The sequence below is a fragment of the Boleophthalmus pectinirostris genome, unplaced genomic scaffold, assembly GCF_026225935.1.
Source record: "Boleophthalmus pectinirostris isolate CB_2022bp ecotype Guang Dong unplaced genomic scaffold, ASM2622593v1 HiC_scaffold_16, whole genome shotgun sequence".
NCBI classification, from domain to species: Eukaryota; Metazoa; Chordata; class Actinopteri; order Gobiiformes; family Gobiidae; genus Boleophthalmus; species Boleophthalmus pectinirostris.
In genome coordinates this window covers 22,706,135-22,726,161 of record NW_026571095.1, presented here as the reverse complement: position 1 = coordinate 22,726,161, position 20,027 = coordinate 22,706,135, and the positions used below count along the sequence as shown (strand labels likewise).

The 20,027-nt window shown below is 37.2% G+C and overlaps 1 protein-coding gene across 1 annotated transcript; it reads left to right on the top strand.

The window, feature by feature from the left end:
- Window positions 1-1,553: 1,553 nt before the first annotated feature.
- and2 (actinodin2) lies at window positions 1,554-12,559 on the top strand. Its single transcript, XM_055151959.1, has 4 exons — window positions 1,554-1,614; window positions 6,736-6,902; window positions 9,757-10,695; window positions 12,134-12,559. The coding sequence occupies exons 1-4, from the start codon at window positions 1,554-1,556 to the stop codon at window positions 12,557-12,559; spliced, it is 1,593 nt and encodes a 530-aa protein (XP_055007934.1).
- The last annotated feature ends 7,468 nt before the right edge of the window (window positions 12,560-20,027 follow it).

The following is a 20,027-nucleotide window of genomic DNA, read 5'->3' as shown; positions in this document are numbered from 1 at the left end:
AGCGTAATCTGGACCCTTTAACATTCTCTCATTTCATCTTAGTTTTTACTACATAGTTTGCCCTTTTTGAATAATTATCCCATCAGAAAGAAATCAGATTACTCACTTCAGAGGTAACTGTGACATTTCAGTAATCTGATAACTCCAGAATCAGATAATGATAAGATTTTGGTGTGGATGTAAACATAGTAAGTGTAGTCTATAGTAGTCTAATATATAAATCAAATGTGCAATCAAGTGTAGATTTTCTACTTCTACAATTAATATTTGAGCTATTAATTTCATCACTTCTGCTAAAAAACATTTCTAGAGTAATACTGACAATACTGTTAACACAATACTGTCTACTAATACCTAATACTTTGGTACCTACCTTCTGCTACTGATAATACCTACTACCATTTCTACTTGTGCTTGTACTGTGTTAGGATGAATGACTAGGCTTAACTATTTAGTATAATTCTATAATTCATTATTGTACTGAGGTAATTTGAAGATAAGGGCTCTGATCACAGCTGTGGGACTCAGATATATGTCAAGACAAATGCATTATATTCCAAACTATCTAATAGCAAACTGCCTAAATAGGACAAGAACTACTGATAGGGATGATGTCAGGACTTGGTAGCCAGATAACACCCCGGATGGAGTCTGATTGGACTGTGCAACGTGCCAAGAGGCCTGGCTGGTCTGTGCACCAACGAAGAGGCGCTATGTATAAACCACGGTAGCCTCCCACTATAGTTTGCGTATAAAAGTCATTGTATAGGCATAAACATAAAGTCTATGCATGAGAATGTCGGCACAGACTCCTTGTACAAGTATGGCTTTCTAATACTGGAATAAGAAAATTATCTGGACTTTATTTCTGTTTCAAGTGTATTTTTTGTCTAAGCAGAAACTAATGAACACGAGAGGGAAAGGTTGTTTTCTTCAACAACTGCTCACACTGCAAATATGTGGACCACTCAATACTGCCTAATGTGTAAATAATTGTACAAATCATGTTTTCTTAGTGTCTTTCTAAATCACAAATTTGTTTTTCTTTTTTTTTTTTTTTTTTTTTTTGCCTACTCTTTGCTCACACCAAACTGCCACAAAAGCTCAATCACACATTCATACAGGTGGTGGATAAAGCATCTTCTCCTTGAACATCATTATTTATTTATTTAGTTATTCTGCACTTATATAACATTTTACAATAAAAAGAGCACTCTAGATAAACAAGTAGGTGCAGGAAGATCCAAAAGGACTATGCTTTACTTTAAAAAAAAAAAACCTTTAAAAAAAAAATCATAATTCATAAAATAATTTATTTCGACCATGGATTAAAATTCAGTGAAACATCCAAGGTACACTTTATTTTATTCACAGGGATTTTTGTCCTTTGCAACCTGCCAGGAACAGTGGGCACCAGGGGACCCATCTCCAGATATTGAGCTAATCTTGGTTAGTACTACTTTAGCTGGAGGATTTTAACTGGTGTGCATGTTTTGGGTTGATGGGAGAAACCAAAGCACCCAGAGGAAATCCAGACAGACACAGGGAGAAGCATGCAAACTCCGAACACAAAGGCCCAGGTGATCAGGGAGTTGAACCTGGAATCTTCTTGCTGTGAGTCCTAAAAACTGTTCTATAAAGTTGTTAGTAGTATTAAGCAAAGTTTCTTACACAATATAAACTACACAACTACAATTTTAATGTTTTATTCTTTAAATAAACAGGTTTATTTGTGTCTTGTAGAATGATATACGAACATTCCTGACCCGTGTGGAGGAGCGTGGCTTAAATGGCACCTTGTTAACGCTGCTCTCACCTCTGCTAATTATAGGACCCCTATTGGTGGGACAGGGACTGGACAGGAGCCAATCCCGGAGCGAGGAACAGCACGCGGCAGCCCCTCCGCAGGTCTGTTTGTTTTTAATGATCCAGCGACGCGCCTTAAAAATGTCGGCCCATTGCAGTGTCCCGTACAGGGGGAGGACAGAGCAGACCAGACGCCTCCTCACAGCACACAGGGGGACAGACTTCTCCGAGAGTTACAGGTAAGAACAAACAGGGCAAAGTTAAACTAGTTTTGTGATTTATTTATATAGACATTTAAAAATATTCACATTTATATCTGAAGCCTAAATGGAGAGTTATATTTGAAAGTAAAGGGCCCATATTACTCTGTTTCCTCATCACAAATATACCAGGAGTTGTTTTTTGTTTCATTCACACATGTTTAACTCACAAACCCTGCATATTTAGAATTGCCACTCTCGTTATAATGGGTTTACTCAAATATGTGAATGAAACAAAACACAACTCCAGGTATGTTTTTGACGAGGTAACAACTTTACAACATGGCTTAAAGCTCACAAGAGTCAATTTTGCAGAACATAGGACCTTTAATAAAGTTATTTGTCATTCTGTTGTTTTTATAACATAATATGCATGCAACAACATGAGGTACTTTTGATGATACTGGTGAATTATCTCTACAGAATTACTTATATATTCATTTAAATGCACTAAATGTTGAACAAGACCAAATACTACTACTACTGCTATAACCACCAATGCATTGCTATTATGTAACGTTTATATGGCATGGTTTTATTCAAGGATTTTCAATTTTCAGCTTTAGAAATAGCCCTTTTATCACAAAATGTCTGACTCCTTTTCATTTTTGCCCTGATTGAAATTTCCCTGCAGGCTAACAGTAACACCTGTGTCAGTCTACTTTTGACACAGTATTTGACAGCCCTTACAATTATCCATGTTTTGATGTTCTCGACTTTAATGAAGGAGTCTATTCCAGTCTTGCGGCAGCTCTTTTGTTATTTTGATATTCAGATTTCAGTCCTTTTTCTTTCCGTTCTGATCATAAAAAAGTATAAATTACTTCTTGCCCTCAATCCGCTGCATTGTCTCAACACCCTGTTAAATAGAGGGCGGTATGTGCCAAGCTCTGTTATATCATCTAATACACGCAAATGGGGCTAAACTGGAATTCAACCCTCAACTAAATCTGGACTAGACCAAGACTAAAGCAGGACTAGAACAGAACAGATCCAAGTCTAAATTAGAACTAAACTGGTCTCAAAGCACGACCATCCAGGACAAGTGTAAATGGACCCTCAAATATAATGGAAATTTGGGCCAAAACTAGCTAGAATAAGTCTTTACTCTACATATTTGCATATTTTGACTTGACTGATTTGAGCAGATTTGAGCAAATGTCCATAGAGCAAGATGTTTTACTTATTTTATTGACTTAAATGTACATTTTTAAAACTCCACTATCATCTCCTTTCTTTAAATGACCAAAATATCTTTTGAAACCTGTCAGGAGAGGTTTAAGACAAGCCCCAAAAATCAACTCTAAATCCAAGACATAAAAATAAACAAATGAAGGTCCATCCCTATTTGTTAACTTCATAAATTAACCTTTGCTGATCTTTTGTTTTACAGGAGGCACAAAACTAGAAAATGGCACGACTATCTACAATCCACACAATATTATTCCTAGGGCTTGTTGTGTTGCCAGGTAAGGATTAAACAATTAGCACACAATTATCCATTTAAGTTAAGCCTGCATGTGTTTTCTTAATAATATTAATAATAGTAATTAAGAAATGCAGTGTGTAAAGGTACTTGATAATTATTCCCGAAGGTTAGAGGTTGTTAGCAAACACCCACATGTCTGCTGAATTTATTTATTTGTCAGCTTTCTAATTAATACAATTGAGAAAACAGTTATTATGCACCTGAATACTTAATACTCCCACACACACACCTGCATGGTACTTGTGATATGTGTTGGTTAGCCTTATCCTTTTTAGAATACAGTACAAGTGTCGCATAATACATACATAATACAACCAGAGTGCATAATATAAATTTGAAAAGCTAAAATGTAATTATTGTCTTGTGTTATAATATATTGGTGAGTTAAAAATTAAGTTTTTAGATCAAGCATGGATGGAATAACATTTAATATCTAGTATACCCAGTCTGACCTCAAGCGTGTGTCTTTGGTCCTCTGCTTTTCTTTGGACAATGCTGAGAAATACATTCAGTATATGTCAAATACAACTGTTTTTGGGATCTGTGTTTGAGATTTGGTCTTAATTATATTGAGTACGTTGCAATTTTTTAACAAATCATACTGGGAATTCTTGCACTAAAAGAAAAAATGCTACCAAGATTAATAGTTTAAGTCTGAAAACATTGTTCTTACTGATTTACCTTTACCTTCCAATATATCAGTGCATATGGACCATCTTGTTGTACCACTTATTTATGATATATTTCTCCAAAAAATACAATGTGTCAACGTGGAACCTGGTCTCCCCCCTGGTGAGTTTTTTTAAAGTGCAGCTTATGAGTTTGTGTGAGGGCCCCACTTTGTACTTTTACAAGTTTGGTTTAAACAGGCTCCTGTAGCTGCGGTTCAAAGTCCTGGTCTGTAACAGGAGTTTAATGTTCAGGAAGTCATCTGCACCTGCTGAGAGGAAAGCCTGCATGACATCTTATATCTGTAAGGAGGGAAAGAGAGAGGAGGAGAGGAAGAGTGGAAAAGAAATGGAGGAAGAGAACAAATGGGGAGGAAAATGAGTAAATGCAGATGAGAGAGATCAAGTTTGAGCAATATCACCAACGAGAGAGAAAGAGAGGACTGATAAAGATGGACTAAGAGAAAAAGAGAGACAGATGGAGAGAGAAGAGCTGTAACTCAGTGTGGTCTGTGTGTTTTACAGAGTTCCTGAGGGCAGTGCCAGTCAAGCATGAAGGTGAACAAGGTGAGAGACTGAAATATGGCACTCACAATTAAAAAATACAGTTGGGATGCTCCTTATTCCTTTATTCCTTTATTTCACATGCAATAATGACGTGTAAATGAGAAGTTGTTCCTGTTAAAATATTAAATAAATGATTAAATACTGAATAAATGATTAAACACATATTTTAACGCTACCATTTATAGGTTTATTTGATTTTTTTATTAACAGTAGATGGCAGATGTGAAACCCTTCCCCCTCTTCCCTCACCTGGCTTTTGTTCAGACTCACCTGTGCTCTCAGACCAAAGCTGCCATAATATAATATCTAATTATAATCATCATAATCATAATATTTAATTACAGATGGGAGCTTTACAAAAATCAAGTCATAAAAATAGTTTATTGATACATATTTTACTAATAAGGCTTTGATGAATCATTAATTGCATCTATCGTTTTGAATAATGTGAAAATAGCTTAAAAATAAGGAAAAGAAAGAGCAACATTTGTACCTTTGCAAAGATGTTTTTATCTTGCTGCTCCACTTCTGTTTTCACAAATGTGCTGTTATTTAAAACTGTATCAACCAGAAGAGCACAAAAGCTTCTGTGAAACAAAAATGCCTGCGAATGTGGCATTTCCACAAAGAGAATAAATAACAGAATTCAGTTTTAACATAGATAATAATCATCATTTTGTGTTTGGGGCGTAACAATATGTACTTGTTTGATAGAGCACAAAAAGTACTTGCCTTTTATGTGAACAATAACAAGTCAGTAAACAATGGAGCTTGTTCAATTAAAAAAATCAGACTAATCCTAAAACTTTAACAAGACTCTATATGTTTTAATGTAATAAACATTTTAGCTCCTGTCAGCAGCTTTGCCTCGTCTCAGCACACCACTAAATTAGCATGTGGCTTTAAGTACATGCACTTTTATAGTTTTCTTTAGACGTCTGCTTGTTTATTTTTACTGCCCATCTGGCCACATTAGTGATCATACCTCTCCCCCCCCCCCTCTCTCCTCTCTACACCTTCTTTCTCTCTCTCTCTCTCCCTTTGTTTTGGTTTCTCAATTTTCCACACATTTAATCTTTCCTCTCTCTTCTTCTGTTCTCTCTCTTTGCACCTCCTGCTTCCTCTTTCAATCTCTCTCTCTTTCTTTCACTCTTTCTTCTGTATCCCTCTCTTTCTATGTCTGTCTTTTTCTGTGTCCCTTTCTTTCTTGTCTCTCTCTCTTTCTTCTGAGTCTCTCTCTTTCTTATGTGTCTCTCTCTTTCTTCTATGTCTCTCTCTTCCCTCTGTCTCTCTCTTTCTTCTATGTCTCACTGTTTCTTCTGTCTCTCTTTCTTTTGTATCTTTCTCTTTTGTGTCCCCGTCTTTCCTCTGTCTCTCTCTTTCTTATGTCTTTCCCTTTCTTCTATCTCTCTGTTTCACCTGTCTATCTCTCTCTTTCATCTGTCTCTCTCTTTCTTCTGTCCCTCTCGCTTTCTTCTATCTCTCCCTTTCTTCTGTTTCTCTCTCTCTCTTTCTCTCTTTCTTCTGTCTTTTTCTCCTTCTTTTATGTCTCTCTTTCTTCTATGTCTCTCTCTTTCTTCTGTCTCTGTCTCTCTTTCTTCTATTTCTCTCTTTCTTCTGTCTTTTTCTCCTTCTTTTATGTCTCTCTTTCTTCTATGTCTCTCTCTTTCTTCTGTCTCTGTCTCTCTTTCTTCTATCTCTCTCTTTCTTTTGTCTCTCTCTCTTTCTTCTACCTCTCCCTTTCTTCTGTCCCTCTCTTTCTTCTGTGTCTCTCTGTTTCATCTGTCTCTCTCTCTCTCTCTTTTATGTCTCTCTCTTTCGTCTGTCTCTCTCTTTCTTCTGTCTCTCTCTCTTACTTCTATGTCTCTCTTTCTTTTGTCTCTCTCTCTTTCTTGTCCTGTCCTCCCTCGTTTTCACACCTCTCCCCCCCTCCGTCTCTCCGTAGCTCTTGCAGTGTCAGAGGATGTGAAGGGGGAGGTGCTGTCTAACCTGAAGAAGCTGGTTCGTGACAGGAGACATGTCCCGGGCGTGTTGGCAGTGCCTCAGTTCAAACGGCTCCCTGACTTCTGGGGCTGGTACAAGTACTTCATGGACACTCACAACCAGGAGGGAGTGAGTCAGCTTATATTCAGCTTAAACTTTCATAAACTCATATCAAATGTGCTTTGAATAAGCTAATAGGGTGAGTTTTAAAGAGGGGTTATTATGCAATGTTATTTTTAGCTTTCTACCGAGTTATAACGTTTCCTTATCAAAATCATGCCTGAAGAGGTTTTAGATGTCATCCATGCATGCAGTAATTTAGCGATTTCTCCTGGGCCCTATTCAAACCCTCCTTACAGTTCACTGTAAGATTCTGTCCAATGCTCAGCCCACAAGTCTACGTCACCCATATCCCCACACAACAATTCTCCATAAATACACAAAAGTATAATTTGGATTGGGCAGTGTCCAAATTTTGATACTGTTAGACATTCTCAGAATTTTACCGTGGTATACGTTATTACCATATTACCAAAATGTTTTAGTACGACTTTGGTAAGCTACGAAGCTGCATCGCTATTCAGGTAAATTTAGGTAACAATAAATTCTAATAATATTAGGTCCTTATGTGCTGCACATTTTTTTAATGATGTAATGAAACTGATACCGTTGCTACTGTGTGATACTGCGGGATACCGTAACACCATAATACCATCCAGCCCTAAGCATGATACCAAAGTGTACACAACAACTTACAAACTTTATGTGCGGTAGTTTCATTAGCAGGATGCACGCTGATTGTGTTGTAATAGAGGTCTGAAGGGGGGGAGCGAAACTTATAAAACATGTCAAAATGTTGTTTTAGGCAAATGTAGCATTTTCAAAACCATAAAAAGTTATCTAAATAGTTAATGCCCCATAGAAATAAAATACCCCCTTCTTTAAGGCAAGGCAAGTTTATTTGTATAGCACAATTCACACACAAAGTTAGAAGCTTTGAAAAGCTTTACAAAATAAGAAATACATTAAAATTACAAGACAATCAAATAAAAATTAAAGAGTCACTATGTAACTTTAGTAGAGAATAGTCCACCACCTGCTTGTCTCCATGGAGATGTTATTGTTTTGCCTGGAATGTTCCACAGTATGGCATTAAACTTATCTAACTCCATGAAGACAAGCAAGTGATGGGGCGCCAAAAAGAGAAGTTACATGTCAGCTCTGAGGAGAGGTGAGTCTACTCTCAGTTAGAATATATGTTTTTCAAGGCATATTTGAGCAATAAAATGCCTGTAATTGAATAAAGGCTAGATAGATAAGCTGAAAGTCGGAGTACTTCCATCTCTCTTTATTCTTATTTAAAATGAGCAGCCTTGTGTCTCTGTGGTAAAGTTTTGTCTCCAGCTGATCTCTTTTCTTTGTGCCCCATTTCCATTGCATTCACCAAGCTTACTATTTTATTGCCTTAAAGATAAATACAAACAAAATAAGAAATTGAATGTAGTACTATACACAGAACAATTACTCAAGGCCTAAAGCAAGGTTTGTTATTTATTGTCTGCTGAAAGAAACTTCTTTTGGACATAAAGTTGATTCAGAGACTATAATGTCATTGTTAAATTTACATGAGAAAAACAAATCCTGGTTTGTTTTGTTTTCTTCCTTGAAAACTCTGCAAGGTCAAGGCTACTAATGGATTCCAGCCTTTTTAATTATGCATACGGCTTTAGAAGAATAGTCAAGTATTTAGAATAATGAGCTTTTTAACCCTATTTTCTTGCATTTGTTGAGAGCAGACATTGTAAAGTCTATTTATAAAGTCTAAGGCTGGAGGTTTTGCTTTCCTTGGAATGTTTCACAGTATGGCATTTAAATCTATCTTGCTTTTATTCAATACCAGGTATTTTTATGGCTAACAGTGAGCGATGTTGCCTCTTTTACAATTTATAACATGGCTTGGTGGAGTCACTTGCTTGTTTCCATGTAAACAGACGCTGGTAAAACAACTTTTTCATTCTAGACAAGCAGTCAGTACACCCTCCACAAAAAAGTTACACCACAAGGATTGGTGGTTTTAAGGAATGTTGTCAGGACACTACAATTTCAAACTAGATATTGATACTAAGGATTAAACTCAATGCACAATACAGATTCCGATACCACAATTCATAGTTCATGGTTCATAGTTACATACTTTACACTTTACATACTTTATTGTCAATTTCTTCACATATACTAGACCAGGGGTGGGCAAACTACAGCCCGGGGACTTATATTAATAATTTTCAGTGTTTTAAAAATTATTTCAATAAATAGTAAATACCATGAGAGTTTTGTTGTAATGGATTGTAATGATTTTCAATTATGGGATATTTCAATAACATGGGATATGTTTTCTACATATCCCATGTTATTGTTTTCTTTTATGAGGTGGATTACTCCATTCATCTGCTCCTGGTCTGGCCCTTCTGTCAAATTTTAGAATCCTTTGTGGCCCACAAGTCAAAAAGTTTGACCACCCTTGTACTAGACATACAAAGGAATTTAAATTACGTTTCTCTCTATCCCATGTGCATAGACACAACAAATAACATAATCTCCAACTACTACAGAAACTATAGATAAATAAATTAAGCTAAAAACACTAGTGTACAGTAGAATGCATTTAAAATCAGACCAAGTATTACAATGATAATTAAAAACACTCTTCTTCTTCTTCTTCCAGGTATGTTCCATAGTGATCCATGGGTGTATACTATTCTCTGTGGTCTTATACTGACACAGCTTGAGATCATACTAAAACTACTCAGGAAAGGTTCATTTCTGTCCTGTGAATGTGACTTTTTTAGGATGGATACCTGCTCAGATTAATATCTAGTTTCGTCACTAGTTTTCGTATTGATTAGCATCTGATTTTTGATACTTTAACAACCTTAGTTTTAATAATTATTTAAATATTGATTTAATTTCCCTCTGTATTTAGGTGGAAGACTTGGACCGCCTGTACTTGGCTTACCTGCAGAACAAGCACCGCTCCGAGGAGGGCCCCACCTTTAACCACTACCTGTCCCACCTGAGCGAGATCTACAAGAGCTGCGCCAACTCCGACGACCCAGAATGCATTGCAGAGTCCACCAGCAAACCCAAGGCTGCCGTCGTCATGCCTGCCCCGATCAAATCTGCTGCGGTCCGTCTCTGCAACCCGTACATCGACCCTTACTGCCTGTTCCCTCTCCTGCCCCACGCTGCAGCACCCGCCCCCGAACCCGAGCCTGAACCCGCCCCCGCACCCGTCAAAGCCCCCGTCCCCATCCTCACCCCCTTCCTCCCCAGGCCCCTCAAAGCCCCCACTGGCTACTACTACTACGCCCCCGTCCTGGAGCCATTTCTGAGTGCTGAGCAGAGGGCAGAACTTCTCAGAATTTGCAACCCCGAAGATGTTGAGTGCCTCCAGTATCACTTAAGAGCTGCTTATGGATACCGCCCCGCACCTGGTCCATTCCCATCCTACGCCTCTCTCAAATGTGACCCCAAGGACCCCTACTGCATGCCCCTCCTCGTCCAGAAAGCTCCTACTGGGTACTACCACCTCATGTACCCAGCATGCGACCCCAATGTTGACCCCCTCTGCGTGGTCAACGTCGCAGCTCCCCTCACATCCGGAGAAGCGCCTAAAGAGCAGCACTGCAATCCTCTTTTCGACGCCGGTTGCAATCCACTCACCGCCACCAAGCTCTCCGAACTGACCAAGCCCGTCCTGGAGTACCCCATGAAGGATGCCCCCGCTGATCCGGCCCCAGTCGCTGCTGCTGCTGCGTACAAAGGTGCCCCCCTGTCGTGTGACCCCCGCGTGGACCCCTACTGCCTCCTGACCGTGGCCGCCGCCCTCCGCAGACCACCTCCACAGATGCCCGAGCACCAGGTCTGAAACAGGCTTTTACTGGGGAATCTATGTGGTACACGCTTTGGGGTAAACCTGCTTTCTTCTTGTTCATGAACTGTGCTTTATTTTAGCTTGGTGATTACATTTTACAGTTTATATGATGTTGTTTTCTGATCTATTTTACAATGTTGTTTTCTCATCAAAAACATGCAGAGAGTTTCGTTTTGTTTCATTCACACGTTTGACACACAAATCCTGCATATTCAGAGTTCTTATCTCAAACTGAAAACACTCCACCTTCATGCTGTAATACACAAAGTGCTCCACTGTGTTTTTAAACTTCATACACTTTCACTAGAATCATTTGGATGGAACTGCCAATCTCTACTGATCTAAACTGAAGGTAAAACATAGCTGTTAACCTGAAAACTACCACTAGAACATTGTGAGTTTGGCTAATGTAGACAGACTAATAATAAAGGATTATTCAAACATTTGCAAAAATACAAACAAAACAAAACACAACTCTGGGTATTGTTTTTGTCCCAACATTATAACATGGCATAAAGCTCACAAGAATCCATTTTGTGTAATTCAGGACCTTTAAAGTGATATTGGCTTGGTCTTGTAGAATGTTTGTTGTTTTCAATAGTCAAACCAATCACCTGAAACAAATGGAGTTAATGCATGTCTTAGTAAATGACATTCACACACCATTATCAACCAGTGTTAAATATACCAATGAAGCTACGAGCTGTATTGAAATCTTAAACTTTGCTGGTAATAACAAGTATATGTTAGAAGTATAGTACCATAATGGGAAGAATACATATATCGAATAAAATATTATGTATGAAAAATCCCAGGTAGATCCATGGCAAAGGATAAATTCTATTTTGGACAAAGTTTATTTGGTGGAAGCTTGGATGAGCTGCGAAATATATATTATGTAGTCATATTCATAAAATAGAAGTACAACGGAAGTGCTGACCTTCGAACTCTTGCAATGGTAAGAAATAGTTTCACATGTAGTTTAGGAGTGAATGCCGTATAAATTAAAGTCCTTATATTTTTACAATTCCTGTTTCATGGCTGGATTAAGGAGGTAATTATTGTCTATTTTTATACGAAAAATTATGAAAGCAAACTATAGTCCGTTTTCCAACTGAAATGTTACTTGGTCTCTTTCTTCGATGTAGTAGAGTAGATTTTTTTTGTACAGGCTAAAAGAACAGAGCTGATGAAATAGTCAGCAAAGCCTGTTCCAAATACATGCACTCTTTAATTATGGGAACACATCTGAGCTACTTCCAGTTTCAATAAACAGTACATAAGCTTGCCTTTCCTCTGACTCTTGTCCATGTATCTGGGTGTTTGCAGAAGTAACTCCATTTCTTGTGGTGATTGGATTGACATACATTGATATACGTCTATTTGAACCCCACCACTCATCACCCACCATCAACCACCCACCCAGGTCCGCTACCGGCTGGGGGTCCCGGGCAAGACCAAGGAGGGCTACGACTGCTACGTCCACTACGACAAAGACTGCATCGCCCTGGACGCCGCAATGAAGAGCAACCTCCAGGCCCCTCCCAAACCTGCGTGCCACCCCTTCGACCCGAATTGTGGTAAGTTTGTAGTCCCACCTGGCACTGCATCGAAAACGATCAAAGATGGTATCATTTACCCCGATCCACACTGCGATCCCGAGTACGACTACAACTGCCGCCTGCGGAGAGTCGAGGCCGAACCTCAAGCCGATAGCCCAGCCCCCGAACCTGATAGTCCCGCCTCCGAAGCCATGGAAGCCGCCCCATTGGTTGAGGAGAAACAAGCAGATGAGGCCAGCCCGTCGTCATTTGATGATTTTCTGAAAAGTGTGATAAGCAAAAGTCAATAGAAAGTTTGGGATTTTCTTGGACATTTTTTTGGTGAATAGTTCTCACTTATTTTTTAAACCACAGTGATTAGAATATTGGGTTAATTTAACTTTTAGGTGGAGGGCAGGTTAGAATTGTACGCTGGAATTTGCCTTGTAACTCAAAATGCAGATTTGGTGTTTATGCCTAATGTCTCTTGGGTCGATCAACATGAAACCAAAACTGACTGAAAGTTTGATGTCTTCTGTAAGCACAAATTAACTACGGTTACATTTATTTTTTGCAGTTAAATCAAAAAGTTGTTACTATGTTAAAACACAAGCAAGATTATTATAAAACCATATAGAGTTATTTTGGCTCCTGCTCTCCATTTGAAATTAAGATAATGTGAACCCAACTTATTGTAACAGCACATTGGAGAATTGCAAGTCGGACAACCAGGGCAATAGAAGTGTATCAAATGATGTGAATGAAAATGCGTATGTAATTAAGTATGTAGAAGCTAGTCTGTATAGAGTCTTAATCATAGGTGTAGTTGTGGGAGTAGACTGTTGTACATTTGTAGTTTCCATTAGGGTTTTCTGTGCATTATTTGTCTATTTAATGTTTTTTCCACTGTTTTATGCCACGTTTAACCTCAGTGTCTTGTGTGTTTTCAAAAGTTTTAATTAATAATAAAACACTCTTTTATCTGAATTTGTAATGCTTATTTAATGGCTTGAGGGTGAATTAAACAGCAAAAATATATGGTAAAAATATCCAGATTGTTAAGAAGGAATTCAGTACTTAGTTTTTCATTTATTATTATTACAACTTTTCTGGTAGAGGGGTCCACTATACCTCCATGCTTACCTCCATGTAGATGCTGTTGTTCCACAGTATGGCATTAAACTATATTTTTTTTACTGCATTTATTCAAAGGATAGGGCTTTGTTGTGGAATTTCTGTGTACTAGCATAGGCAAAATAAACAAAGAATCACATTAAGTGTGACTATCTACTACAGACATGTCAAATTCAGGCCTGGGGGCCAAATTTGGCCCATGATATAATTATATTTGGCCCTTGAGATCAAATATGTATTAGAGCTTGCCCACCGGCTACAGATAGGCTATAGAGACATTATTTATTTTAAAATTGTGTTATTATTTTATATTATGCTTATCCTGGATTCAGTGTTTCAGCAAAACTATTATTAAACATTTATTTTAATAAGAAAAGATTTAACATTACATATCTTGAAAGAAAAAAAAACATGCAGATGTTGTTGACATTTTTCAATAAATATTTAATTTGGCCCACGTCTTAGTCCCAGTTTTTAATTTTGGCCCTCTGTGAATCTGAGTTTGACACCCCGGTCTACTATAAAATTCTGTATATTGTTTATAAGCCCAGTATGTGAAGAAACATGAACCATCAGGAGTTTCCACAGTATAGTATTAAACTAATCTGTCTTCACTGAAAAAAAAACAAAAAACAACAACAATATCTAGGTAAGTTAAAATGACTTAAATTAAGAACATTTTACTTTATTTGAGTAGATTTAACTTGACAAGTAAAATGATCTACTAATGGTATAAATGTGTTTTTCTTAATTCAAGCAACATTCAGTTTTGCTTCTTATTTTAAGTGCAAAAAGTTGTTCTTTTTCTTATTTTAAGTACAGCAAGAGGTATTTATATTTTGGGTACAAAAAGTCTTATTCCCCTGACAGATAATTTTACTTGTCAAGTGAAATTTACTCAAATTATGATAAAATTTTCTTCATTCAAGTCATCTTAACTTGAATAGGTTTAGTTTAGTTTGCAGTGTTTATTATAATTTATTCAACTACAGGTGTTAGTTAAAGCTCAAAAATATAAAAAAAATCCATTCTTACTGTGAGTGGGGTCGCTTCTCCACAAATCGAACCCTGGAAATGTGAGTCCGGGCACCAGCCAATCAGCAAAGAACCATATATTCTGTGTTGGCAACGATTCCTGAGATCAAGGATTTAAAGCCATAACAAAGAGAATGTTTGGTGAATTTAAGCAAGGGAAAAGACGTTATTGCCCTTCTTCCTACGGGATTTGGAAAATGCTTAATATAGCGGCGCATTACATAGATCACAACCAAATAGCAGCGATTGGTTATATAAAAAAGTACCTGCCTACCGTCGAGCGAACAAATCCTAATGCTGCGAGGTCAGACAGTTTCCACGAAGTGAAACCAGCTGATGAATCAGGCTAGATGACAGGCCCACCAGCAGACAAGTTACACAGTGCACCTTTAAGTTAATACACTTGTTGAAAGAGCACTAACTTTCTGTGTATATTTTTTGACTTTTAATATAGTTTTTCTTATTCATGTATTCCAGTCACTTTTTCCCAGTTTCATCTCCCTGACATTTTGAGGATTTTGCACCATTCAAAAAATACTTTTAGTTTCAAAATTGTTAATTGGTATGGCAACGGTTCTACTTATTCATTATTCTGAAACCCACACATTTTTGACCATATAAAAGATGTAATACTTCATTTTCAAATTGTTAATTACTATGGCAACAGTCCCAATTTTTCATGTTTCTCTCTGAAAACCATGGATAGTCCAGGATATATGAAAGAAAAGGAAACATTTTTCAAACTACCTTCCCGTCACCTTTAATATCTTACAGGGCAACATCATAAATCTGGTTTTGCTTTTCGCTTCCATCATCTAAAGGCTATTGATAAAAAGTTTGTTTCTCCATCTATTTGTCAGTGTTTGCAGTGTGTGGACCACTTTTGGACCGTGCATTTCCGCTCCCCTGTTTCTTAAAGGTTATGTTTGATAGATGTTTGTGGGCTACGCCAGCTGCACTGTGCTTTTCAATAAGAAGCAGTTTTTTTTTACTTCAACTCGGCATCCTCTAGTCTACTACTTCACTGACAGTTTTAAAGGTGCTGTAATAAGTAGCCACAAACATGAAATAGACTCAAAGTATGTCCATAATTGTAGTGGTCCAAAGATGCACTGATGGTGAGGCAGGTTTGGTCAGGTTTAGGCATTTGGTTTGAAGATGAATAGATATTTGGTGGACATACGGTATTAATCATAGCAAAAACAAAGTGACAAAGTGTTATTGTATCCACCAGGGGTTGCTACTTTGTCAAACTGCAAAGGAAAATGTTTGAATCTGTGTTTGGGATTGTATATGTTTAAAGCTTTGAAGGATCACTATCTAACATTTCTGACAAAGTGTCCACCATGTGCTTGTGAGAACCTTTGCCCATTAAGATATTATAATTGTATTATTATTATTAATTTATTTTATTTTTTGCTTAATTGCTATGGCGATAAAGAACCTTTGCTATAGCTTGAAACCCATGAATACATCTATGTCCACAGAGACAAAGTACACAGAGGTAGAATGCATGTTTTTTGTAGCAATAAAAACAATTAAATCGGGCATTGCGATAGTGTAAATCTTTGTAATAATTAGTTAGTCTTAAAGGTCCTACATCAAGCAAATTTGACTCTTGTGAGTTTTAAGGCATGCAATTGTGTTAGCTATTCAAAATCATACCTGGAGTTGTGTTTTGTTTAATTCATTCATATCAGTTATTATTAATCCGTCTACATTTCCCAAGCTCAAAATACTCGGTTCAACCTTCAATCAATAAATCAATCAAACCTTATTTATAAAGCACTTTTAATACAAAAATGCTTTACAGTGATTAAAAACAATCCCACATTTCCTTGAACCCATCCACCTACCCAACCCCCACAGTTGCCCAACCGCACACAACCAATCAACCCAGACACACGCACATGTGCACACACATGCACACGCACACAGACTTACACACATACTAACATACTAAAATACATAAAACCATGCATAGTAAAACGTGAACCAGTTGAGAAAGCACCATTAGAGGAGCGATCTAAACCAGGAGCAGTGAGCCGTCTGCCGCCAGCAGGAACTTCCACAAGGCCCAGGGGAGAGATGAGGCCCAAGTACCAACCCTCCACCAGGAGCCCAAGGGACAGACCCAGCAGCCGCAGCCGACCTCCGCTCCTGATGCAGAGGCTCCTACACCTTGTAATGTCATGTAGTAGTAGTTTTAACATAGATCAGGAAATAATAATTTATAATACAGGCCCTTTAATAAAGCATGAAGAAAGTTACTGCCTGGAATTAAGCAAAAGTACAGACACACAGGTAAAAAGTTACTCAAGTAAAAGTATCACATGAAAAAATCTATTTAAGTAAAAGTATTTAAGGGTAAGTAACTAAGTATTTCACATAGATTTTGATAGTTTTGTTAATTTGTTGAATTATTAAATGTAGTGATAAGAATTTAAAATTGATTCAGATTTTGGCCAGCAGTAACAATATGATTTCTTATTTTTTCTTAAGAATTTTTTCTGTATTTTGTTTGCTCAAAGCCGAAGTTTGAACTCAAAACCTTTAGTGAGAATGTTACCACAAACATGGTAAAAATAGCCCAGCACTTTTTTACTTTTCAGTCCAGTTGAAAAATGTAGTGAAGTAGAAAATACAGATATGCAAAATCAAATGTAGTGAAGTAAAAGTAAAAAGTATCCACTTTAAAATCTACTTATGTAATGTACAGATAGCTAATAATTCTACTTAAGTACAGCACTTTACTGATTGTACTATGTTACGTTCCACCACTGACATCTCTAAGCCACTTTTTATAATAAACACTCTATTTATAGCCTTAATAAAGCAATTACTTAATTAATATTCTAACCTTTAGTCCAGCCACTTAAGTTATGTAAATGGTTAATAAACCTGAGTCTTAATGAACTACTTGTTCATTATGAAATAAGTCTTAAGTAACAAAATTGAGTACTTCATCCACCATTGAAAGATGAGCATTTGAAACATTAATGTGTCTTTAAACCCCATCATCAATACAAGCGCTCAACACCTGTCTCAGAACAAAAAGACAATTGAAACAAACCAACACGTCATCTTTGATTCAGCCAAGGACTTTATCAACAGCACATCCCAGTGTCAGCTCCTGAGCTTTTCTCTAGAGCCCAGATTCAACAGAGCGAGGGGACTTTAGATCCATTTCACGCTCTGTGCAGAATAATTGGTTTGTATTTTGAAACGTTTTGATTTCAGGATAAGAGGCTTTTAGCTTGTCACAGCACGATGCTCCTGGTTAGGCTCTGGATTTTCTGTGAAGCTTCACTGATAATTATTCAACAAGCAGAGAATTCACCTGGGATGGAAAATGACAGTCCTCTGCTGCAAGCTTTACACACTGATACTTAGATGAGTTTTGACTTATTAAAAAGGTAATAAACATTTGAAATATTGGAGTGTTGTAGTTAATATAAACAAAATGACATCAGAATTTAAATGTGAACTGTCCAAATCCAACCTTTATGCACAGCTCACATTGGATTGGTGACTGAAGACTAATGAATTATACTGCAGCATCCACATCTTGTACACTGCAAAAAGTAATATCTTGGTAAGTTAAAATGACTTAAATTAAGAACATTTTACTTTATTTGAGTCAATTAAACTTGACAAGTAAAATTAGCTACCAGTGGAAAGAGTTTTTCTTAATTCAAGCAACTTTCGATTTTGTTTCTTATTTTAAGGGCAAAAAGTTGTTGTTTTTCTTATGTTGTGTAACAAGATGTATACTCATATTTTAAGTACAAAATGTCTTGTTCCATTGGCAGATCATTTTACTTGTCAAGTGAAATGTCCTCAAATTATGATAAAACTTTCTTAATTCAAGGCATCTTAACTTGGCTACATTTTATTTTTTGCAGTGTAGTACAAATTGTATTGCAATTAATTCTGGATATGCTACTTTGCTTTTTAAAGTGCCTTGACAAGACTTTGGTGTGAATCATGAGAAAAAACCTTAATAATAATTTCTGTCTGTTCTGAAAAGGACCAAAGGATCATGGTCTATGTAGTTCCCTTTGTTGTTGGTGCTGTGTCGAAACAATTATTTTCAGCAAAGGAGCTTAATGAGCTATTTCTGTTATTGCACATCCAACTAAATGATATGGCAATGTTCTCCATCGGTGTCAAGCTTTGTTGGCAAATGCTAATTCAGCCTAAAAAAATATAAACTGTGGTGGTTCTATCCTCTTCCATATAGTTATTGCCCTTCTTCCTCTGGGATTAGGGTAAAGCTTAATATACCAGTTAGCCCCATTAGTGAAGCATTACATACGTCATGACCAAATAGCAGCAATTGGTTAAATGAAAAAAGTACCTGCCTACGATTGAGTGAACGAATCCTAATGCTGCGAGGTCAGACATTTTTCACCAAGTGAAACCAGCTGATGAATCAGGCTAGGTGCTTCCGGCTCCATCGACTCAGATGGCTTCAATTGACTTTACACCAAAAAATTGTCACTCCTCTCTGTAACTGCTGCAGTGAGCCTTGTCATTTTGGTCTTAAAATGTTTGTATTAACCCTCTCTACATGATCCTTGTGTTTTTATTTTGCTATTTTGTCAGTAAATAAATTCCACTTTCCAAATTCATTCCTTTAACTGCTAGCCATTTGATCTTAATTTAAGTGGAGCTGAACACGATGGGTCACACTCCTTTAGTCCACTTTTTTATCCAGTCTACGGGTCTGCCACTGTGTTCACTGGCAAGACATCTGCATCTGAAATTACCTGGACACGGTTGCTCAATGATACAATTAAAAAATGATCTAAATCTAAATTAAATAAGTTAAAATAGTAAAGTTTAAAAAGTCAAATTGTTTTCAGAGCCCAGATGCCAAACAGAGCTGAGTAAAAGCAGTTTTCAGTTGTTGACGGCCCGGCGGTGTCTAACTACAGGGACCCCAGCACACACAGCCCCCCTCAGAGAGCAGACACGGGGCTGTGCCTCTCTCTGTTTTCCACCACAAACATTTACTCTAATAAATACAACCTTTAGACTTTAAGAGTAGAGCAAGTGCAAAGAGTGTGGGGAAAATCAGTTTTTCTTGAACATTTTTTGTTTAGTCACATGATTTATGCAATTTAAATGGTTATATGTGTGCTGGAGATGGTCTGGTTTCATTATAGTACAAAATGAGATGTTGCTTTGTGTGAATGTGAATTAATTCGAGTGCTCAAAGAAGGTAGAAAGAACTGCATAATCACTTACCATTTCTATGCCTGAAGTAGAGATTAGCTGCATAAAACAGAATTGAACTGTGTTTTTCCCAATGTCACAATTATTAATTCGAATCATAATAAAAATGATTAATTGCACAGCCCTTGACAATTGTATAACCGAGATCTTCACTCGACATGTATTTATGTATGTGTATGAATGTGTTTTTCTTTTTTTCATTCACACATGTTAAACACACAAATTCTGCATATTTAGGTTCTTAAGGTCTTCTCTCAAACAGAATACCCTCTGTTCCACCTTATGATGTCATGTGGTAATACAGGAAGTGCTCCAGTGTGTTTTTAAACTCCATACAACTTCACTAGAATCATTTGCATGATTTCAGCC

Bases quoted from the DNA above. Each gene is read 5' to 3' on its own strand.
- and2 (XM_055151959.1), top strand. From the start codon at position 1,554: ATGCAAACTCCGAACACAAAGGCCCAGGTGATCAGGGAGTTGAACCTG. The intron at 1,615-6,735 runs GTGAGTCCTAAA...GTCTCTCCGTAG, and splicing joins GAACCTGGAATCTTCTTGCT to CTCTTGCAGTGTCAGAGGAT. The intron at 10,696-12,133 runs GTCTGAAACAGG...CCACCCACCCAG, and splicing joins CACAGATGCCCGAGCACCAG to GTCCGCTACCGGCTGGGGGT.